The 24,155-nt window shown below is 39.1% G+C and overlaps 2 protein-coding genes across 2 annotated transcripts; one reads left to right on the top strand and one right to left on the bottom strand.

The window, feature by feature from the left end:
• Positions 1-106: 106 nt before the first annotated feature.
• On the bottom strand, positions 107-8,835 carry dlst (dihydrolipoamide S-succinyltransferase). The gene is made up of 15 exons (XM_042501254.1): positions 8,703-8,835; positions 7,663-7,696; positions 7,514-7,553; positions 7,059-7,120; positions 6,872-6,946; positions 6,693-6,748; positions 6,155-6,263; positions 5,668-5,847; positions 5,413-5,498; positions 5,184-5,281; positions 2,856-2,986; positions 2,401-2,474; positions 2,213-2,296; positions 1,029-1,196; positions 107-803 (listed from the first exon to the last, which is right to left on the bottom strand). The coding sequence occupies exons 1-15, from the start codon at positions 8,763-8,765 to the stop codon at positions 669-671; spliced, it is 1,395 nt and encodes a 464-aa protein (XP_042357188.1). The 5' UTR covers positions 8,766-8,835; the 3' UTR covers positions 107-668.
• A 1,451-nt stretch (positions 8,836-10,286) lies between these two features.
• prox2 (prospero homeobox 2) lies at positions 10,287-20,663 on the top strand. The gene is made up of 5 exons (XM_042501214.1): positions 10,287-10,314; positions 11,785-13,384; positions 15,255-15,362; positions 17,364-17,558; positions 20,336-20,663. The coding sequence occupies exons 2-5, from the start codon at positions 11,849-11,851 to the stop codon at positions 20,501-20,503; spliced, it is 2,007 nt and encodes a 668-aa protein (XP_042357148.1). The 5' UTR covers positions 10,287-10,314; positions 11,785-11,848; the 3' UTR covers positions 20,504-20,663.
• The last annotated feature ends 3,492 nt before the right edge of the window (positions 20,664-24,155 follow it).

The raw sequence follows: 24,155 nt of genomic DNA, 5'->3' as shown, positions 1-24,155 counted from the left end.
GTGTGGAAGAACCACCTTTTAAGCCATCAATGCCCCAGCTCTATTAAATTTAGCTACCCAGACTATCTGTATGAAATGACAAAAAAAAAAAATCAAAAACAAAAACTACAGTCGAGTCATGTAGCTTTTATTGTTTAAAACTTTCTTTTTTCTTAAATAGTCTTTCTTACACAGCATAAAGAGAACTTTCCTCATTTGTGTGAAACAGATGGCATAAATTCTCAGTCTGAACATTTTAGAACATAGTGTTTCTTGGTTTCTGGCCCAATGTGTGTTCATTGTTCTTCTCTCAACCAAAATAATGAAATGACACTATGCAGTTTATCTATGTTTGTCATTCATCTCACAATTGGCTGAAAGCTTTCCATTTGTATGTAGAAAATGACATATGGCGCATGAGTAATAGAATATATATTTTTTTGATCTAAAGACCAGCACCACAGAAACCCCAGACCCCGACATTTCTCCACAACAGCACCAAGCCATTTACCTCTGCCAGCCCCACAAATGTCCATCGCACAACTCAACTGTTCCCCAAAAATCCCTTCTTTTTCTAGTTTACCAATACAACAATACATCAACTGCAGTTACGGTAATGTTCATCAGGTGAGTACAGCCACTGTTTGTGTAGGGTGGTTTGTTTGGTTGGGCCTGGAGTTCACAAGGATTTACATGTCAAGGAGCAGCACCCTGGGGTCCTCTACCACTGACTTGATCTTGCGCAAGAAAGTGACGGCCTCTCTTCCATCGATCAGGCGATGGTCGTACGTCAGGGCGACATACATCATGGGACGGATCTCCACCTGAGCGAGAGAAAAAGAGTCAATGCGTGCAAGATTAAAACCAGTTAACACTTAATAACTGGCCAGACAAAAGCTGTAAGAATGGCAGAGATTTAACAAGCCAAACCCAGTAAGTTATTTAATTAGTTTTCACATTCATTTTCCATATGTGATCGTTTTATCGGTCAATACATTCTGTTTTTTTTATCTTTCTGTATTTGAATGTTTAACACTGAGGAAACAAACCTTGCCACCGACTGCAACAGGCCTGTCAAAGATGCCGTGCATGCCTAAAATGGCAGACTGTGGTGGATTGATAATAGGTGTGCCGAACATGGACCCAAACACGCCACCGTTGCTGATGGTGAAGGTTCCTCCGTCCATGTCCTCAACAGCCAGCTCATTCTTACGGGCCTGCAAAAACACATCCACAATTAAGAACCTTTCACAACTACTGTAAAAAAAAACACAGAATGAGCAATTATGACAAACTTAAAATTAGGTCTGGATGATATAAAGAAAATCAAATATCACAATATTGTTGACCTAATACTTTGATATCAATATTGCAGCAATATTGTTGGGTCAAGTATTGGTACTTTCACCAAATATTACACAATTAATTTTCTTTTTAAATAAACAGTAATCAGTAATCCCCTTTACATACAGAAATAGATATGTGCCCTTTAATGTGAGCGACGCCCTCATACTTAACAAATAAAGCAAGCAGATGGCACTAGAGGGCAGTCAAAAGTTTCTGACAAAAAACAACATGGTGTCGAAAGAGGAGGTCATAATAATGTACTTTTTAACAGAGGAAGCGTGATAGACAACGGTGTCCTGTGAGGCCATTATAAACACTGCAAAATAAAGATGGAGAATTCTTCTCATTATTTTACTGATTTGTTCCATTCTGCTGTTTTTTAAATGATTTTGTTGTCTCCTACAGTCGTGTCTCACTTGAAGCACACTACATAGCCCCTATGATTTCTGGTTGAACTGCTCGGTTTTGTCCGTATTTGTAAGATTTCATAAAATATGTCCAATTACAGGCCTAATAAACGCAGAGTATTGTGTACATATCCAACGTTCAGCATAAAAGAGTCAATCTATGACAAACACACAACTCAAAAGTCGCATCACTATATTTTTGACCAAATACCTCGATATCTTTATTGCTGCAATATTGTAGGGTTATTATCACAATAGTGTATTAAGTGGGTAAAGGGAAATAATAAAACAGAAATGTCTGGTAAATTCAGAAAATTACATCACTTTACTGTAACGCAGCCTTTTAAAACAGGAAAAGACAACATTTAAGATATTACCATATCCACAATCTGAGACTATATCTAGTCTCATCAATAAAGTATTAATATAATACCCATCCCTACCTAAAGTGTATCATAACACACACAATAAAACATTACCTTTTCTCCCAACAAATTGATGGCCTTCTCAATATCGGCAAAATTCATTCCCTCTACGCTTCGGATTACAGGAACCACCAGACCCTGAGAGAGAAGACACATGCTGAATTTTCCTGCCCTTCACATTAGAGACAAGTGGGCTGTCAAGCACTTACACTAAGTATTACAATATAATGCACTTGTCTCACCTTTGGCGTGGCCACAGCCACGCTGATGTCGACGTAGTCCCTGTACACAATCTCTTTGGTTGTGTCATCAATGACTGAAAACACAAAGAAAGCATGAACACCGTAAACGGAACCAGTTTGTGAACAAGTTAACTGTAAATCTTCAATACATTTCCATCAAGATTAATTTCTTTTTACGTGTGCCATTTTCTGTAACCGGTGGAGGGTGAAACCCACAGACTATTTATTCAGACCCCCCCCGCTTCATTGTGGTATATATCTAAATAGGTCAGGGTGGTCTAAAGGCAGTAAATAAGTTAGTGCTGGTTTTGAGGTTTGGCAGTGAGATATAGTGAAACTTAAATCGTTTTCTTCACCACACACACTTGCAGTCACTTGTGCCCATACGTGCAAAGATACAGTCATACTGACACCACAAAGTGAGATTTCGCAGTCTTTTAAGGTGAAATCTATACCGGCATTGACAGCAGGTTGGTCAGTCAGAGCGTAGGCAGCAGCCTTCACGAATGCAGACATGAAGCCCAACTTGATGTTGTGCTTTTTCAGGAAGGCGTCTTTGTAAGACTTCCTCATCTCTGTGATGTTGCTGTCGGGGAAAAAAATGCATACATCAGCTAACAGTTTAGGATTAAGGCAACAAGCAGTTATGACATTAACGGAGGAAATTTTACTAGAAGAAAAAATATCAGGGAGCCTACGTGTTTAGAAAGAATTGAATACACATTCATACCTAGAAGGTACAGATGTGCATATTAAGGAAATTATTTAACAATTACTTTAGTGAAATGGATTTTTATCATTAAAAAACACTTTATATTCAAGGCGTCTGTCATGTCTGCGACTCTGAATCACTCAAATTCAGTAGGCCAATACATGCGCTTATTAGACAAAAGCTTCGGACAGATTAACCGAGCTGGTAACTGTTTTGTCGTGCAACAATTAGTACAAGTTCGTTCATAAATGCTCATTAAAAACTTGCATTTATTAGCTTAAATCATTTCTTTTTTTTGCTTGAAATGGGTCATTGCACACTTAAATGGAAACCTTAAAAAAATATTATTTTCAAAATGTATAGACTCAAGACAAAAGTAATTCCTCTCATTCATCACGTATGACCCTCTGGAGGTGTCTGGCAGTGTATTTATCTGCAGAGACTTTGCCCTCTGCTTGTATTTTCTCATTCTCTTCTCATTTTGCTGTGTTCAGGGCGCTTTATAAAAAGGTAGCTAACAGGTGCCAGACTGTAAGCAGTACCCATCCAAGAGAAAGCTATAGAGATTGTGGACACAGCTCCAAAAAACCCCAAATATAGCAAGGTGAAACACCAAGTGTAAAAAGTTGGGATTAGGTTTTACTTTTCATACTGTTTTCAAACAGTAGCTGACAATTCCTACATAGTATACTTTTAAGGTGTACTAAACTTACCAAAGATATACTAGAAACAGAAATTAGAAACTCTGTGAAATTACTTTTTCAAATATTGTAATTATGTTAAGAGAGATACAGGTCATAAAGCTAACATCACTTTCAAAGGAAAACCAACTATGCCTTTATATTGAATGCTGTTGCAGATCGTGGTAAATTAAAGCGATTGAAATTGGCCCGCTAATCGTTTCATCATTGCTCATTTTTCTCCTGTATCTCTCTTTTTAATTGTTTGTTTTCCTGTCTCTAACCCTGTTGAAGCTCTAGGGTTTCTCCGCTAACATAATTAGCCCCTCCCAAGACACAGACTCTCCGAGAAAGGAGAGAAGAAGCGATAAAAATCTTCACTTTCTAGAGCCTGTAAATCTTATTGGGCTGTCATAAAAGCCCATATCGGTTGAGGCTGCTCTTCCACTCAGAGCGCAGGTCTCTGTGGGCCCCTACAGATGCTCCAGCCTCCTGCTCTGACTAGCTCCTTCGGCTCCAGATGAGCCCTAACATGGGAAGTCTTCCTCCAGACCGTCAATGTCAATCTAATTAGGATACATAGAAAACCCTGAATAGCCGAAAGCCGACACCACACATTTGCGGGGAAAAGAAATCCTCAAAGTGTCCTCTTCAGCACAGGGGGGCAAGTGCAGACAATAACATTTCCTTGTAAATTAATAAAACCTGTTTTAACAATTCTTATCTTCGTTTTAGATGGCATTACGACCAAATATTTACATTCCAGTGTTTAAGAGGATATCGGGTTTCAAAAAGCTTTTCCTATTGGGCAGATTCCAATCTATAACCATTTGTGCAAGTGTTGTTTTGGCTTTTAAAAAGGATATACATACAGTATGTGGACTGGACACATACTGCCTACACTCTACAAGGTTTTGTTGTCACATTTCTGGAATTTCTAACTTTGATTCAACACTTTGAAAAATATCAATAATTGATAAGATTTTTGATACAACGGGGAAAACTGACACTGAGGTCATAAAATTTAATTAAAAAAACTAAATTATAAATACAACACAGCTATAACATGACAATGATGACTTCTTTTCTTGGTTAGTAGCAGAGAACAGCAGAATAAATGTAGTAAAAATTAACAATAGGAGAGAGGGAGAAAGTGCAGCTGGTACCTGTGTAGTGATACTGTGGAAACTGAGTATTGAGACTGTTTCCAATATTCAGATTCAATATGTATCGTTAAATCGATATTTTGACAAAGCTACTATAAGGTCTGTCTTTTTCCTTCAATTTTTTCTTCTTGTATGCATTTTCACATAAAATCACATTTCACATTAAATATCTAAAATAGCACTGAGGGCTTAACAATGTAGGTCAACTAATTTAGAGTTTCCTACCTCATGTCGACCTCATTAAACGTAGTCAGCATAGCGCAGGTGTTTTGGGCTTCCTTCAGTCTCTGGGCAATTCTCAGTCTCATGCGGTTCATCTTAACCTAAAATGAAAAAAACGAATAAGCAGATTCTGTAAACAGTTCTCAACTCTTAGCTACTCCACTCAACTAGACCAAATCCAAAAGTGTTTAGATACTCCAAACGTTAATTAGGTGTGATTTTTGCATTTTACCCTGCTCTCTGTCCTGGCTCCTTTAGCCACTCCCTCAGCTGGAGCTGCTGGTGCAGCTGCAGCAGCGGTGGGCTTGATGGCTGAAACTATGAGGAAGACATAAAGAAGCAGTTAATATCTCTACACATCAGTTTAGTGGGAACGGTGAAAGCCGCTGCCTACAATGAATAATCATGTAAGCTAGAGGTCAAGAGCGCAGATGTCAAGCAAAACAGTTCTCACATGACACAGGCCGTCTGTCTCATGACAACTAACCTGGTTTGGTGTCCATAGCATGTGCTGGCACAGGTGGCACAGGGGGCATAGTGGTGGGAATGGGGCCCACAGCTGAGGGGGGTGGAGGGGGCGGGGGAGGAGGAGCAGCAGAAGGTGGTGGAGGGGCGGCGGCGGCCGGCGCCTCAGCTTTTGGAGCCTCTGCAGCTTTGGGAGCACCAGCTAAAGACACAGAGGTGAACAGTTAGGATCGGTCAGCATATAAAATAATATGGCTTTGTTGAATACTCGATTTTGATTAGTCATTTACAGCATTCTACTGCCTTTTATTTTTGAATAGCAGACGGTTGCTATTGACTCAGTTCTGATCATAGACACCAGAGGACTCAATAAAATTACTTTCAGTTTCTTTTCTAGTATAGTGGAGAAATATGTTAACAAATATGTTGCAATAATGTCTTGCTGGCTGTACATTATCCCAAACATATGAAAATAAATACATTTTTAATGAAAATTCAATATTTAAGACCTCCTTTTCGAAGCTTGAAGAGTGGAGTTCCTCCCTCCACCTTCCCTCCATCAGGGACCAAAAGCTCCTCAATCACTCCAGCAGCAGGAGAGGGAACCTGCACTGATGTCTAATAGCAGGAAAAAGAATAAAAACCATCAAAACCAGTCAAAACCATCACAAGGTTAAAAATGTAAATAGTTCTAGGACATTTTGTAAATAGAGATATGTTGTGATTTGGCTGGTGCCAGTGTAACGACTGCAGGCATTTATTTAAGCGCAAGCTTAACCATTATGACCAGGTCAATGTCTTTGTAACAGTTTTATTTTAAAAAATATATTAAAAAACAGGAGAAAATGAGACATTTTAGTAATGACCACAAATATGAGTTTTTAAAAAGTAAATGGGACAGCTATTTTGGGAAAAGAACAACATCCGCCAATACTTTGATTTATGTTGTGCCACACACTCTGAAAGGATTTCACTTTTGTGGGCAAAGCCCTTAAACTACTAGAATCACAAACATGGTGAATTTGTATGACATTTACATAGTTTTACCTTGTCAGTCTCAATTTCGCACACCACCTCGTCCTCAGAGACAGTGTCTCCGACAGCTGTAAGAAGAAAGCTTTAGTTTTATATGCAAACATATTACCTTTTGTTTAGTCTGGTTAAAAATGTGCTAGTGTCTGTTTCAAAAATAATTTCTATATGTTAGTTAATAAAAAAGGAGTTACCTTTCTCCCACCTCACGTCCCCCTCTGTGACAGATTCTGCAAACGCAGGGGTCTTGACTGTGACGACTTCATCTCCTAGAGAACCAAGACAAGTCAAGGGAGATGCATTTCTTTACTCTACACAAGAATGTTTGTGCTTAATATTCAGACAAGTGTAGAACCAAAAGGCACGCGGGCTCAAACATACTGTAGGCTGCAGACGTCCTGAAGTACTGGATTTGGAAGACGCTGGACCGGGGATTAGGTTTTCTGAAAAAACAAACAAACAAACAAAAAAAAAACAAAACAACAAACCAATAAGAAAAAAAAACATATTAAGTAAATTAAACAACATCAGATAAGTCATAAAATTCCCCATAATTACTTCAAATTATCATCCAAGAGTGCAACAAAATTGCTCATTTCTGATTTGATTTGTGTGTATGGAACAGTATATGCTATATACTGATAACTGGGACATAGATTAATGACAGTGCATGCATGATGGCAAATTTACGACACTTTGGGAGCCAGTGTTGATGACTGACGGCTTGAAGACTGTCCATGTCATTCATCAAATCTATGCTGTGAACGTTGTACTTAAATTCTGATAGTAACGTTGCTTGTGGATTGTTCAGTGTTCTTAAGGGTTAATGTACTTACACATTGTTGTTCAAAGTGATAGAATGGCTCGCAGATAGAGCTGTAAGAAAACAGTCACAGTCAATGAGTTAATAATTTCTTGCCACAGGACTATCCCAATGCAAAGATAGGATTTTACACTTCATGCTTGAAACAGCAACCACACATACCTGCCGTTGCCCGACGAGCTAATGCATTATTCCCCTGTGACAAGATATGGTTAGCCATTACAATGCATATTCAGATTTTTAAATGTTAAGCATTGTGAAAACAAGTCACTCTCCAAAGTTTCTCAAGCATAAAATGTCTAGAAGAATATGCACCCATGAGTTGGTTAGCAAAGACATCAAGGTCAATAGCTAATGTTATGTCTTAAAATGATAAAAGACAGCAGTTGGGATTGTATATAAATAGCTATGGAGTCAACAACATGTCAGTGCTGTCGGTCAAAGGTCACTTCTACGCGCTTGAAGATGACCTTTGACATAATCGATAAATGTAACTGACAAACAGGTGGCTTGTGTACTAGTTTTTCAAAAGAACTGCAACAACAAAAGCATAAAGTATATTTTGGTAGTTGTAAGTAAGTAGCTGCATTAAAGCTCAATGATCAAGTGCTAATCTGAATGACAAGCTGACAATTAGACACTAAACAGGACTTTGCTGACATTTTACTTTGTTTATTTCGCTTGAAATGCAGCGACAGGATGTTACACTGTACACTAGAACAACATTAACATAAGACTTTCACTACATTGGCTTAACTAGGCTTAGTTTTCTCTCATTAACCACAGTATGACCTCAGCGTGGCAGCTACGAGCATCTAGCTAAGCTACCCGTTCATTTAGCTTAGAGTGGCTAGCATGTTCTTGCTAGCTAGCAAAATACTACTGGACAACTTTGAATTAACTGACCACGAACATGGACAAGCTACTTCCTGTTAGGTCAAACACCTTTAACGTTCATGTCAAAATGTGATGCCAACTTAGCACAGAGAGGACTGCTTTAAACTTTGACACCGACTGCAGCAAAGACTTGTGAAGTTAAGTGTCAGACTGTCCTTGGCTTACAATGTTACGGCCTGACCGTGGCCTACAGCTAATGCTAATGCTAGCTCTGATAGAGCTGAAGCTGTGCCTTCGCCCACAGAGACAGCGAGGACTCCTGTCGCGAGCGGCGAGCAGTAACATTTTATTAGCTGGTCGCCTACCTGGCGGATTGCAGAGAGGGAACGGCCGAAATTCCTGGTGAGACACCGGGAATGGGATAACATGGTGGCTGTGTGACAGCAGCCTGTCAGCGGAAGGGAACTCCGGTCACACCGACGAGCAAGAGGCGAGGAAGTAGTGTGGGATAAACCAAGTGCTCCGAGCACAGGGGGGGAGGAGGGGGAGTCCTCACTGAGGTCCCCTCTGACCTCCTGTACTCCTCCTGTAACCACTGGCTACTGAGATCTACAAATCACATTACAGTATAAATATTGTGCAAAGATAAATAGATATAAGATAATAAATATAAGAGAGCATAAGATAACATGATATAGAAACATGATCTAAATATATATATGTATATTATATATATATATATATACACACACACGTTTTTTTTCTTCCAAAAACGAGAATACGGCGAGTAATGATAAAGCCCTAGAAATAATATCTGTCATTCTGTTACTTGAATATATGTTTGTTTTTTTTTTTTTACATTCTGCAGCTGTTAACATAATCACATACATTTAACTAGTTTTACAACTCTATTGAAATATATCTATATTTTTGATAATGGCATTTGTAAAATGTTCTGTCCTCAATTAATTCTAATTCCTCCAAGTACTAATATCTTTCTCATCATAATTCATAATTAATCTGAAAAGTAAAAAAAAGGAAAAATGAATCACGTTCATTAAAAATGTTTAAAAAAAAACCAAAACAAAACACTGAAGTCCGGGCTAAGCCTATAACTTTAAAGATATGAGAGAATAAGGGAATATAGGCTATAGCAAAGGATTTTTTAATTCACAAAATATGGCATTAAGCATGTGTTGGCTCCTTTAGTTTTCACTCTTTTCTTCTTTGTGTTTTGGTGTGCTTTGTGGTTAATCCTGTCTGTTTCACTCGAGGGCCACCAATTATTAGGCTAATTTGGAGACAAATAAAATTATTCACTGATTTAAGAAGTGCAATAGAGTATTTTATATTAATTTATATATGCTTACATCCAAGGGTGTAGGTTTCGTTTCAACATTGGTAGTGGCACATATGAAATGGCAGGGAAACTTCTTAATTTTCTCTATTCAGCTGATTTTTATGCACGAAATTGTGCTTTTTCTGCATCAATTATAGTGTGCAAGAATCTTTAATCACATCAAAGTAAAAAGTCTTCTGCTAGCTACTTTTATGTTTTTACTGTACATGTTTTAAATATTGAGGAGGGACGTGTCCACCGCGTTCTTCCCAAAATGTACGCCTATGCCTTAATCATATTTACATATGCATACATACATTTTCCAGTTACAGATGAATCATCATTATTTCTCTCTGAATATTAATAGCACGCATATTTCCAAGTAGCCTTAGCCATTGTTATTTTTGGTAACTCAGTAGGCTTTAATCCTTTAGTCGTGAAACCCACTTTTTAACCATTATAAGTATCATTTCAGCACCTTGCAAACACTTTCCTCCTCTTGACATTATGTGGGTGATGTACCACCTCATTGCTTTCACATGGCCACGCCCCAGCTCTGCCTGATTCCTCGTCTCTCCTGCTGCCCAACTCGCAGTGTGCGCAGGCCATCAGCACGGCAGCACGTCCCGGCGCAACAGGTAAGGTCCCAACACCGCCGCTCACTCTGTGTCTGTGAACCGTGGTTAAAACTGCAGCTCTGTAGGAGTGTGACAAAGTGCAAGTGCAACTGCATGAACCTCAGTTTGGTGGTTTTTCACGAGAAGTGCTTTTTGACACACTCATGCATGCTTTTTACAAGACAGCTGACAACTATAATAACGTTTGGTGAGTGTCTAATTGAGTTGTTTAAGACTATTAAGTGAAAGTTTCAGTCTTTATAACTTCAAAAAAAAGTTTGCACATTTAGATTATGTATAATTTGTAAAGTTTCATATATAAATTATTTATTATGTTACAAAAAATGTGAAAATTGATTGTAACCGTTATGTTCAGTAGGCAGTATCAGTTGTAGGTGTAAGTGGAGAAATTGCTTTCTCACAAATAATAGAAGAATTAAATTATGTCAAACTTTGCTTTTTGGGATAAGTGAGTCTGCTCGTTTTTACATATTCTACTTCAGGAGTAAGGTCTTTCTGGCAGAATGTTAAATCATATTACAATAAGAAAGTGAAACATAAACGGTGCTGAAACAGAATTTATTGTCGAATGTAGACATAAAAGATAGAAACTGCTCTTTTTATCTGTTCATTCGTATGTACAGACGTATTTGTAATTGATTCAACAAAGCCCATTGTGTGAGTTAACATGTTACAGAACTAAAAATATTCTAAAATAAACACCTTAAAAGAATGAAGCCTGTGACAACAGATTTAGGGATTTTGAACTTTTTGCTTTTTTCCACCGAAGATCATCTCTTGATCATTCCTTAAGATGAAAATCAGAGAAAAATGAAGAGGTTTTCATGATATTTTTCTTTTGTAAATAATGTATACACAGAGCTGTTGCGTGGTCTATGTCTTTCAGAAGCTGGGCATGATATATTAGAGTTGTTCTTTTTATCCTTTGTGTTATCCATTATTACAACCCCTAAGATGAAATGACACAAAGGAGCGCACTCCGTTATTGCTTAAGATCAAGGATTTCTTCTTCATCTTCTTTTTTATTCTACAGAACTGAGGATCTTGCCAATAATATAGGGTGCTTTGATTGTATATAATATGTAACTGCAATTCTACATTTGCTTTTAATCGAGACATATTGCAATCACAAATGTAATTTCAGGTTTTCCAAACAAAATGATAGAATTACCTGTGAAGGTCTATCTATAAGATAAATCTGATTGCTTTGCAAATGGCTTTAAAATATATTTGCCAAGTAAAACATAAAGTGACATTGCATGTTTTCATAACTGTTTATTTAAATGCAATAATAGACAGAGAGAGAGAGATATTTCTATTTTACTTTAAATTGTAAAAGATGCAATGAGCTGTATAAAAAATGAAACAGGATAACAAAAACATTAAAGGGCTTTACATTATTATCATATTTTGAAATATGTGTTATTATTAGTTATTTTAACTTTGTTTGTTTTTATTCTGTGCTTTCAGATTCTTGAATTTCACGTAACTGATTGTGCAACGTGTGCAGCCGAAGCCAGTTTTCTCAGTGAGCATGAACCTCAGTCTTCCCGACCAGAACATGCACAGCTCCAGTGAAGGCTGCCTGGAGGACGACAAACCTGATGTCATGCTGCCTTGCTTCCGTAGAAACATGTATGACGAGCCTCTGGCCTCATACTCCAGCGGATCCATCATCTCCCAGCTCCTCCGCAAGACAATCCACAACAAGAGGACACTAGATGAAAGCCATTTCTACCTTTCCAGCACCACTGCAGCTGACTCTGGCCAGGAGGACCAGTGCAGTGTCTCCTCGAAGGACAGCACGGTGGAAGCTTCCTCTCCCAGTGGTCACGTTTCTACAGGAGCCAGCCCAGAGGGGGAGCATCCCATCACTGACCACATGCAGGCCAAGAGGGCCAGAGTGGAGAACATTATCAGGGTCATGGCAGGCTCTCCCAACAGCAGGCAGCATGGAGACAGTGAGAAGTCTGACACAGATGCCAGAGACACCAGAGAGGCCAGAGAGGCGTACAGAGAGAACAAACGTAAGCAGCGGCTGCCTCAGCATCAGGAACACAGTGTTGGAGGACCGGCAACCAGAAGATCAGCAAGCAGCAATACTGATAACTGCAACACCAAAGACGAGGAGTGTCACAAGCTGAAAGAGCAGCTCCACAGCATGCAGAGGCTGCTGCGTCAGCTCCAGGAAAAGTTCCTTCAAGTATACAATCAGGAAGACCCCGAACACAATGACAGAGATGAGACCGAAGTTGAGCACGACACCCTGGGAGAAAGCACAGAGTCACTCTACGTAAGCGCTGAAGATGACTTTGAAAGGAAGAACAGCAGAGTGAGTGCAGAGTGTAAGGACCGAATGAAAGTAGTTGGTTATCTGGTGCACCAGAGAGAAAGTCAGAACCTGCAGGAGACTCTGAAGCAGGAGCTCTCCAGGGCCGTGAATGACTGTGTGGACAGGGTGTTCAAGAAGGTGTCCTCCACAGGGCTGGACCTGTCCCCTCAGCAGCGCATGTGCTCATCTCCAGAGATCAGCGTGGGTGCAGACAGGAAGAGTCAGCAGGCCGGCTCCGCCCAGGAACAGCCCCAGGCCGAGGAGGCCGCAGTGAAACCCCGCTCTTTGGAGTATTATGAAAGCTCCGAGGCTCAAAGCCCTCAGGACCAGACAGAGGCGCTGTCACTGGTGGTCCGCAAGCCAGCTGTGCCCCCTCTGAGCACCCCGACAGTGAAGAGGCCCTATCCTGTGCACCAGACACCATTTCAGTTCAATTACAGCACCCCTCTGCATGACAGTCAGATCCTAGAGCACCTCCTTAAGTATGGGCCCCATTCCAACTTCGGGGGTCTCCCTTGCATGCCCCCATCGATGGACAGGACCTCCCCAGATTCAGTGGACCTGCCCTGGGACACCATCGCCATGAGGTCCAAGGTGACCTCCAGCCACCTTGGCCACCACCCCCGTCCCTCTGCCTTGGGGGCAGTGACGGTCGACAATCTGTGTCTCCCTCACGTCAAGATCGAGTGCGGTGAACTGCAGAGCATGGCTGAACGAAACCCCTACATGTCACTCAACATATCCTTTCACATAAAAGAAATGCTTAGCAGCTTTGCTTTTTTGCCTTTACCTGATGCAGGATTTAGAACTTTATTGTTAAATGATGATGATAAAAAATTGAAGAAATAGGCAGATGCGTGTTTTTATACATGTAAGTGCAGTGATGCAAAAAAACATGATTTTTTTGTGTAAATATAAAACAGCTATTATAGGATGCATACATTTTATTATGCATTTAATTACTCAGGACTTAAAAAAATCCACTTGCACAAATTTGCAGTGAAAACCTCGACGTCATGTTACTATTCCCCTTACAGCAAGGTATGTTTGATAATATCTTATATATTCTGTATTTACCTTTTTATTTTATACAAACTCCCTATATTCCAGCTCCTGCATTTGAACAATGGCTGGTTGAGGTTCATTGCAGCATGGGCAGTTCCAGTAACAAACTTCAAGGAGAATTTTTTCTTTGATCTTGCTAACCCCATAGAAAATTATAGCGTCTTCTTTAATCTGAGCAGAGTAATGACTTTAAGTTTTGAAAAAGACAAATAAAAAGGAATACAAGGCTTTGATAAGAATTGCCAGGAACAAAAGCCAATTTTTCAAAGGCAGAGAAAGCATCGGTTTCTGTTTCAGGAAGCGTCGTTTTTTCCAGACTTGAAAAGGTGCAGGATCTATTTCTCCATCATCAGAGTGATAGGGGTGCATCTAAAAGGTCACATCTGAGTGCTGGTGGAAACCAAAAGTGCCTCCCAACCATAACACTTGAGCTCTTGTCTTGAGCATTTGTTGTTGGATACCTTTGTCAGTAGTACACGATTGAAATGGAGTGCAAGATAACTGTTTTTTAGCCTCATAGGATCTCAGAGAAAATCCCTCTGTGATAAGTTTTTCTATTCAGGGAAAATGTGTTCTTTAATTCATTAAAAAAATGTTTTTGCAGACACTATTATTTGAATAATATCTACATTTCAACATTCTTTGCCTAAGTTTATTAAAATAATTTCTTTATTATCCCTCAGTATGAAGTAAATAATCCTAAAATAGTTTGTTGATCCTCTTGTCGCAAAGGCATTAGAGAGGAATATTATGTGCTGCCTCTCAGGATTCGCTCTATCTTTACAGAGCAAAGAGCTCTGCTTCTCTTTGAACAATGCCACATAAATCTTTCATCCAAACTTCCGTATTTCAAAGGTAGGGTTCCCTAATAAATGTATGGCGTGGTGACCTGATAAGGAAATATTATGACCTAAGGCGTGGTGGTGAACTACAGAGGAAATGCTCCTGTGCATCTTCATTGCCATAGGGGGGAAACTTGAGAAGGTATTGAATTTATTAGTATTGTAAACAAAGGAAATATATGTTGTAAGATATGTTAAGCATATTTTACATTATTTGTTATTATTTACAATTATTGTCTTCCACATGTTCTTTACAAAACAAATTAAAAAAATGTCATGTAACTTATTTTTTCCCCCACATTTTGCCAAATTTGACATTTTTGCTAATTTTTGCTTTTTTGTTATATTTCTTTTAAGTGAAAAAAAATAACATATGCTGTCTTTAAACCAACTTAATTATATCTGAAAATCAGCTCTTTTTTTCCAAACATTTCAAAACAAGCTGTCTTAACTGCCAGGCATGAAGTGCTCCGCTCTCTAATTAAAAATCCCTAATCTAATTCGTAATTCTGTTTTGCCAATAAGCACATGTTAGGGTCATTATTGACTCCCTGCTTAATGCCAAGCTGTTCTTTAGGGAAATTCAATTTAGCTGAAGATTGAGGCAACACAATACTCTGGCCTGCTATCACTTTGCGCGGCACTGTATGCTGTGTGTTGTGTTTAATTGTCCGCTTTTCTGCCTTAACGTAAATGTGAACATCCAGGAGGGTCTCACCCCAAGCCATCTGAAGAAGGCAAAACTAATGTTCTTCTACACCCGCTACCCCAGCTCCAACGTGCTGAAAACCTTCTTCCCTGATGTCAAGGTAATTTTGTTTTTACACATTAAAAAAAATTCTAACTTTTTATTTAATGTGTCGAACAGCCTGCAGGATTGTTTGTCCTGCTGTTTAACTCCCCGGTATCTACTTGTCACTGTGTGTTCGGGACAGAAAAATCAGCAGTGTGTCGGAGGAGAGAAACAAAAACGCAGAGGGTTTAAATAACAAAGCCACTGAGCTGCTAGTATGTCCTGGGGGCAGAGGGAGATACAGGGGCATTCTCTCTTTAAAAAAGCCACTCCAGTCAGCAAATGGAGTGACAAAGGACTCTGTAGGCAAGGCATTGCTATTGAGTGTCAACACAGAGTTGGTATTAGAGACTTGTGCGGCAGCGCAAGCGGTGATGAGCTGGCCCTAAACACAACATCCTGTGTATTTTGGCCTTGGGCTCGTGTCACGGCTCTTCTATGTCCTCTTTTTGTCTTCTCTCTTGTCTCCTTATCCTGTTGTGATTTCTTCCCATTCATCCTATATATCTCTTCTTTTTAGTCTTTTCTAACATGAATAGCACATCCTTCCTGCTTGTGTAACAAGCTCCCGCTCATGCTCTCTCTCCTGCCTTGCCTTGCAATTTTCTTGAGTTTCTCTTGCATCTTCTCTCCTATCTTCTCTCCTTCCACATCTCTCCACTGGATCTCGGAGCCAGTGCGGGCCCCTGCCTCTCAATCTGCTCTGACCCCCGGGGTCAGGGGGGAGGATGCTGTTGCTGCAGCCCTGCGAACGTCTCCTCCTTGCTTACAATCCAGTGGTGGGAAGTGGCACTGAACAAAAGAGCACCTAATCCCAGTGTCTGATTCCATCCTATCAGCCCGAGTCAATGAGAGGGAAGCTTCCTTCTGTCCTTATGCTGCCGCTTTCTCACCCACCACACCAGAGAGAAGAAGCGTCTTTGATGCCTGCCCAGCCCTTAGGCATTTTTTTCTGTCTTTCTGGATGAGGAGATAGAATAACAAGACTAATGTCAAGACTGAGTTTAGAAATACAGAGCCCTGACAGATGTTTTTTCACCCCAGACATTGGTGGGAAAAGCTCAGAGCAATTAATGTCGCGTAGAGTGACAGACCATTTGGTGGCATTTTGCCCTACAGGTACTAAATGCAGATTTTCAGCCAATTATGGAGAGGGAGGCTAATGCCAAAGCTTCAGATGGCCATTTGACTTTTAATTGAAAAGCATGAAGATTAATTTATTTTTTTACATTTCTGAATGCAAGGATTTAATTCCTAATCCTTTGAAACCTGAGTAAATTGGTTTGATTTCTTTCAAAAAATGGATAGAAGGCAATGAGCAAGTTGAGATGAAATGACCCCAAAATGAGCAAGAAATTAGTAAAAAGTACAAGAAAATTACCTGAAAATTAACAACAACCAACCAACCAAACAGACAAAAAAATCCAACCAAACAAAACAAACAAAAGAAGGGAATGTAAAACAAAACAAAACAAAAAAATAAGAAAACAATCTGAAAAAAAGGTGCTTAAAATTTGGAATAATTCTGTAAAAAAAAACTTTAAATATATAAATATGATCATTAGAAATATAGTTTTTTGACATTTTTTCCTGGCTTAAAAAACTATTTCTAAATCTTCTATTTGCTGGAAATGTCTTGCCAAGTTGCTCACAGACATGTTTAAAAAAATCAAACCAATTAGCTCATTTAATACAAAGGTTTAAATACTTGTAGAAGACGTCTGAGCACAGCACAAGAAAAGAGATGTTGATCCAGGTTTCACACGGTTAAATTTTTATTTATCCCAAAAAAGACAATTAAAGCAGATGCTTTAATTTGCTTTCCTCACAGAGAGCACAAAGATCAGAAAAGCATTTCTGGAGCTGCTGTGGATTCATTGTTTTACTCAAAGACACATCAGCTTCCCAGATTATTGTCAATAAAGGACATTTGTATGCAGGAAAATCCCTTAAATCTTCTGCTGTATACTTACAGATGACATTAAGTGACATTTATTTTTGCTCTCTGCATTCTCAGTTCAACCGCTGCATCACCTCTCAGCTGATCAAGTGGTTCAGTAACTTCAGGGAGTTCTACTACATCCAGATGGAGAAGTTTGCCCGCCAGGCCATCGTTGACGGCATCAATGATGTCAAAGACATTACAGTTAGCAGAGACTCAGAGCTGTTCCGGGCACTGAACATGCACTACAATAAAGCCAATGACTTCCACGTAAGTGTCACTCATTAGTCATTCCTCTTTTATGTTGCAAAGTGTATTGGCTGCATCGAGATAATTCTAGCTGAGTTTTGCTCATGATGTTTTGCCAAACGTGAAACTGCTCTCAATCTGTACGCACACTGTGGGACAGATAAAGGAGGTTTAGTTGGAAGTCCAGTTTTGTTCATTTCTGCTTCATAGGTTAATCCACCAACAATATCGTTCTTTCATCTAAGAAGAGGAAAAATGTTGGTCAGACTATATCTTAAAGCAAAACTTTGACATTTCTGGGAGGAATGCTTTTTCACCATTTGGTGGACAGTTAGATTGCATTGATACCACTCTTGTTTCTGTCAGTTCAATATGAAGCAGCAGCCAGTTAGCTTAGCTTAGCATAAAGACTGGAAACAGTGGGAAACAGCTAGCCATGCTCTGTCTGAAAGTTACCAATTTCAGCACCTCTAGAACCCCCTTAATACCATGTCATATTTTGTTGTTGTTGTTTTTTTTGGAACATTTATTACAAAGTTTCTCCCTGCCTTTTTCAACACGTTTTTAAAAGAAATTGCAGCAATTTGATCAGGGTTTGATCACAGGTTGTGAAAGGCATCTGAAAGCAGCACAAGAAAAGTGATGTCACTCCAGCTTTCAAAGGGTTAAAAAACAATCTAGACCAGGGGGTCTTAAGCAATTTGCTTAGTGTGCAGGGCCGGCTTTTTTGCACGGACTAAACAAATGAGGTTCGATGTGTGACTAAGGGAGCTCTAGAGATGCTGTTAGGTAGATTTTGTTACTTTCAGACAAAGCCACACTAGCTGTTTCCAGTCTTTCTGCTAAGCTAAGCTAACCAGCTGCAGGCAGACGTGAGAGTGGCATCACTCTTTTCATCTAACCGTGCCAGAATGCCCGAATATTCTTTTAAAGCATTGGAGTTGACACATCTTTACAGCAGTTACTAACCTGCTGAAGTATGCGCCCTCCTGTCAGCTGACCTGTGTGTCACACTGCACCTGTGGCTGGCCAGCCTTTACAGCCATTATCTAAACTCCAGAGTGATGCTTTATCAAACTGTGGGAAGAGGAAGCCGCAAAATCCCACTAAAACAACTCAGGATTAGAGGACCAGTACGCCTGAGCGAGACTGAGATTGCTACTGATGCGGAATGCTGAGAAAGACGCTGTGGATTCCGAGGGAGAAGGCCGTTTGGTGGGAAAGGGACGGGACCGTTTTCTTTACCTTGGGACCAAGACATTCCTTTCCCAGGGATGCTTTTGTGTCAGGAGATGAAGGGAAAGAAAAATAACTTATGCCGACAACTGTTGTGTTAACTGGCCAGTGGATGGGAAACAAGGGCTGCAGGGCGGGTTTCTCCCAGCATCCCTTGCATCTGACATGTTTTTATGGATCCTGCAGGTCCCACCCCAGTCTCACCCTAACTTTAACATCACTAAATGTTTATCTATACCTCATTCACTCGGAAATTCAATTGAGGGAGACCCTCATTTACAGTGATGCAGAGCGTGACCAAAGACATTAAGAACAATCAAGGAAATAAAAAACAGTTTAAACAGAAATAAAATCAAACTACAAACAATAATAGCAACATATAATAGCTAAAAATAAGAATACAGGATGATTAACATGTTATGGTGTAGAGGTATAATTAAAAACATTTAGACTCAGTAGAACAAGATCTAACAGAAGGCATTTAAACAGCCATAATGGTTGAAGAGTGTCTACGCTCTTTTGCAGATTATTCAGTGTATAAGGTGTGCTGTAAGAGAATGACATTTTTCCTACTTCAGCTCTGATTAAGGGAATGTGGAGCAACAAGCTATTCTGTGACCAAATACCAAGATTATTTGAGTTCAGAGCTAAAAAAGATGAAATATTGGGTGGAAGCATCTGTTTCTAAGCTTTCTGACAAAGATTGCAGTGATGGGTGCTGTAAGCATCACCAGTTATGAACCTTTGGGCTGAGTGGTATACAGCATCCAGTGATTTTAATTTAGAGGGAGCAGCTTTTTCATATATGACATCCCCATGATCCAAAACAGATATAAAAAAAAAACTGATTCAACCATTTTTTTCCTACTTAAAAGGGGGAATAATTCTTATTTCTGTATAAAAAGCCATTTATTGTTCTCAGTTTATTAGTCAGGATGTCAGTATGGTGCTTAAAATTAATCTTATCATCCAGCCAGATACAAAGGTATTTTTACTGTGCTACTCTCTCTGCATAAATGCCATTCGTGGAAAGAATATTAAAAGATTCTGTATAATTAGCTTTGGTTATCAGCATCCATTTGGTTTTATCAGAGTTTAAAACTAAAGTTATGATTATGTAGTTGACGTAAACCTAAGCATCTCAAGTCTGAAACAAAGTCATTTCTAATCTTTAGCGTCTCCCATATTCTTGGTGGGATTCATAATCACGCTTTGTTGACTGACCCTGACAGCGCTGGGTAGAATCCCAGTGGTTAGTTTAGGTTCAAGAAAACAAGACTAGCTAATCAAAGAGGCCTCTAAATGAAAGCTAATGATTGCAGCATTGCATTTATTGTGTGTGTGCACAGAGAACAAAGAGATGAGCTCCCTTTCATCAGTTTGAGTGTTTGAAGAATTGCGCTACAGGTCTTCGTTTTATATGTTTTTCGACTTTGAGAAATCTGAAGACAAATTGCTCAGTATGCTTGCAACACAACATTACATGATGTACTTTTTTTCATGATTAGAGTATGGTTTTAAGTTGACTGACTATGAGTTTCCACTTTTGTGTTCTTTTACAGGTTCCTGACAGATTCCTGGAGGTTGCAGAGATCACCTTGCACGAGTTTTACAGCGCCATCTCCGCAGCCAAAGATTCAGACCCCTCCTGGAAAAAGGCCATATACAAGGTGATCTGCAAACTGGACAGTGACGTCCCCGAGGAGTTCAAGACATCTTCTTATTTATAGGCTGAAGTGAGGAATTATAACAGTGAAGGAATTAGTCACTTGACAGTATTATTTCATCCTTTCTTGTAGTGCATTTTAGTGAGGTGAAATGTAGATGTTGGGTAATTAACCATTTTGTAGATCTGTAAAAACACACACAGACACATCATTTTAAATATTAATAAGCTATCTATAGTCTGAAATGCTTTATGTTCTACTTTCACCTACAAGCATTTATTGATAAATATTAATGCTCTTGTGGTTTATTCTATCGTTTAGTGTTTACTTGTATTATCTGCCTCAGTATTTAGAGCTACTGAGTTTGTAGGTGTGTAAAAACGTTTACAAAGTGTTATCATTATGAAACTATAGTGTAGCCTGATTTAGCTGAACTGGAAGTTGTTTTTTTTTTTGGCAATTACCGTCAGTATTAGTTTGCTTTTAATTCATTTCACGTGTGTGCTGTGCGTGTTGTGTAAATGTACATTTGCTGTATGTTGCAAAATGTTCTATAATTATGTTTTAGCTTGACAGAATGTGCATGTGAAAATAATGCAAGTGACTTATGGGTTTGTATAAAGATCATGTAAAGTACAATCATTTTCAGATATTTCATTCAAAGACATTGTACTGGATGATAATTGAAATTAAAGATGCACTAAATTATAATATAAAAACTTGTGTGTTGTGATTTTGTTTGGTAATAATAATCAAATTAACATATTTTAAAGAAGACACAACAGGTAAATGCTTTGTTTTTTATGTTTAACTCTCCCTGTGAAAATACTATGAGCCAGCGCCGAGCCCCTAAGGTGCCTCTAATCCACGTCCAGCAGCCAGCTGTTAAATGTCCCCCAAACTATGCTGTTCACATTGTTCACCGAAGCCAATTCAAGTCAACTTTCTAAGGCCTGCATTCATTGTGTGGCCCGTGCGGATGCGGACAACCGCCATGTCTTAAAAACAGCCACAATGCATTCCCTCCTAATGACTAACGCCCGAGGTGACCTCATATCGCAGTTGTGCCACCGAAGCAAAATTCCACAAACCCGTTGACTCTTTCTTCCAGGCATCCACTCAGAGCACGCCGATCACAAACACACATGCACACACAAGTATGGTGATGTCACAAAAATCACAGATGAGCTATTTTGGATGCCTTGGGCTTAGTATCAACAGAAAAAAAATCAAAGCATTGAATTAAATGTGATGAATTTAATTGTAGATTTCACTCTGAATGAACATCATTTTTAAGTATTTAGCACATCAGTGCTAATTTTGAACATTTTAGGGGTAATTCTATCCCTTAAACTTTGACAAAAAAAAGGCACCAAGGTGCCGTTGAAATAAAAGATGCGCAGCAGCATGGAACACTTCTATAAACAGTTTCTTGTCACTGTGTGAGATTACATTTGTCAGAGCACAAAACCAAATATTTAATAGGAAAACCAATTAGGCACCCAAGCACCAATTACATCAGAAATGATAACATTAAGGAAATTAAAACATTAGTTGAATTGGCTGATGACAAAGACTGGAGACAATAAACCTCACTAATCTTTTAATAGATATTTCTTTTCAATTAGATCTGTCTTCTTCAGTAAATTGATTTACATTCTCAACTCAATTAAAATGCCTCTGGTTGAAACCAAAGTGCTCCGCTCAAATTAATTTGTTGTGTAACATTTTCTGAACAAGACTTGGTAACCCCTGATATAATGAAAGAAAACAAAGAAAATACCTCCAGTTTGTTAGTAACTGCCTCTGGCTGACAAGGCTTCAACTTAAACAGCGCGATATGAAATTATGTTCTGGGTTAGAGAGGCTCAGATAAAACGCAGCGTGCTCTGTAATGAAGATGAAATGGAAAGCAAAAAGGCGACAGGAGGTCATAAAATTCAAACAAAAACACTGCTTTGTTATGCGTTTAACCCAGTAGAAAGGCATATTTATTAAAAAAAAAATACAAGTTTTAATGAAGCTGTTTTTTCAGTCTCACACTGAAAGAGACAAAATAAAGAGATTTTACATTAATCTCTCAGTTCCTGACGATGAGCAGAAAAGAGTAACAGCATCATCTAGTGAATTTCTGCTGTAATATACAGAGCTCAGCTCGGCCCAGCCTCAATTGATTCATCTCTCACAGTGCAAGTGTGATACTTTTGATGTATATACATAGCTTTTAACATTTTCTCCAATCATTAATACTCTTATAAATTAAAACTACTCAATAATTTTACTTTTTTCTTTTATCCATTTTAACACTTGGGTAGACATCAGCTTTCTTGCACAGCAATCAGATGCCTTTAAAACTATTTTAACCTTTGAAATGGGATTCCTTCCAAAATCATGGAAAAAAGGTGAGCAGCAATTTGCTATGAAATGCCAAAAAATAAAATAAAATAAAGATGACAAGAAAATGACCTTAAACTTAGCTTTTTTTTTTTTTTTTTTTAAATGTTATCAAATGATGAGGGAAAAATATTAAGAAAATTAGTATTATTTGAGTTATATATATAAATTAGGTCACAGTAAAATATTATTATTTCACTTTTTCAGGTCCTTTTCTGTTTTTGTACTTTTTACTTTTCATTCACTTTTTTTTGGTTGCAACTTTTTTTTTAATGGAATTCTGGCTTATTTTGGGGTCATTTCTTGTTAAGTTACTCATTACCTCCTTTCCATGTTTCTGAAAGAAATCAAGGCAATTTGCTCATATTTCAAAGAGTTAAGCCTTTGAATATGCAGCTTGAAATACTGTTGTGAGCAAAAGTCTCCACACAGGGGTGCACTTGTCTCTGTGTAGAAAGTGAGACGCTGTTAAGGGACTCTTCAACGCTGCTCTCTTCAGGGAGACGGACCGTGTGAAATCTTTTCTAATTGTCAACATCCTATTTTATACATTTGTGGGTTGAAAAAAAAAGCATGGCTGATTGTGCACAGTCAACGTGTGATGTGATATTAATGAGAAAATGAGCAAATGTCTCTTTAGCAGGGTCCTGGAGAGACAAAGGCAGGATCAAACACCCCTGAGGTGGAAACAAAAGCAGCTGTGGGACTGGGGGCACTGGGACAGTCCCTCTGTTTAATCTCCTGCTCATAGATACGGGCGTTTTGGCAGGCTCACTCTGGGAGGGCGCAGGGAGCAATAGGGAGTGCAACTTGAGAATGGAGGCCGCTGACTTTAGGCTGCCCTTCAGACAACCACTTCTTGGTGTAGTTTGGTGTGATCACCAGTAAATCTTTATTAATTTTAATTGGAGCCCCCATTTAAAAGAGCAATTAAAGCGGATTAATCGAGCCCATCCCGTATAATGTCTTCTGTTAATTAGTTTGTCAGCACTGTTTTAATATCGCTTAATGACTTCATATTTCAGGGATGACATTAAAGGGATGCTGAAGGAAAAGAAATGGCCTTATCACAATGCGCTGCTTTAATGGGAGATGTCCCCCGCCAGCGGGCAAGGTCAGGCCTGGGGCCGCTGGGGAGGAAGAGGCTTCGGGGTGGCACCGAGGCAGCCACCTCCAGGGATGCAATGCCTCACACACACACACACACACACACACACACACACACACACACACACACACACACACACACACACACACAGTGGCACACAGCCAGTGTACATGCTCTCTCCCCCATTCACTCCAGTATAAATAATTCTGGGAG

The sequence above is a fragment of the Plectropomus leopardus genome, chromosome 14 (assembly GCF_008729295.1).
Source record: "Plectropomus leopardus isolate mb chromosome 14, YSFRI_Pleo_2.0, whole genome shotgun sequence".
Lineage (NCBI taxonomy): Eukaryota > Metazoa > Chordata > Actinopteri > Perciformes > Serranidae > Plectropomus > Plectropomus leopardus.
Note: the sequence above shows the minus strand (reverse complement) of the source record. Positions and strands in the feature narration are given on the sequence as shown.

Coding starts and splice junctions, on each gene's coding strand:
- dlst (XM_042501254.1), bottom strand. CDS start 8,765: ATGTTATCCCATTCCCGGTGTCTCACCAGGAATTTCGGCCGTTCCCTC. Junction 6,749..6,871: donor GGACGTGAGGTGGGAGAAAG/GTAACTCCTTTT, acceptor TTCTTCTTACAG/CTGTCGGAGACACTGTCTCT. Junction 804..1,028: donor CTGTTGCAGTCGGTGGCAAG/GTTTGTTTCCTC, acceptor TCTCTCGCTCAG/GTGGAGATCCGTCCCATGAT.
- prox2 (XM_042501214.1), top strand. CDS start 11,849: ATGAACCTCAGTCTTCCCGACCAGAACATGCACAGCTCCAGTGAAGGC. Junction 13,385..15,254: donor ACCCCTACATGTCACTCAAC/ATATCCTTTCAC, acceptor GTAAATGTGAAC/ATCCAGGAGGGTCTCACCCC. Junction 17,559..20,335: donor ATAAAGCCAATGACTTCCAC/GTAAGTGTCACT, acceptor GTTCTTTTACAG/GTTCCTGACAGATTCCTGGA.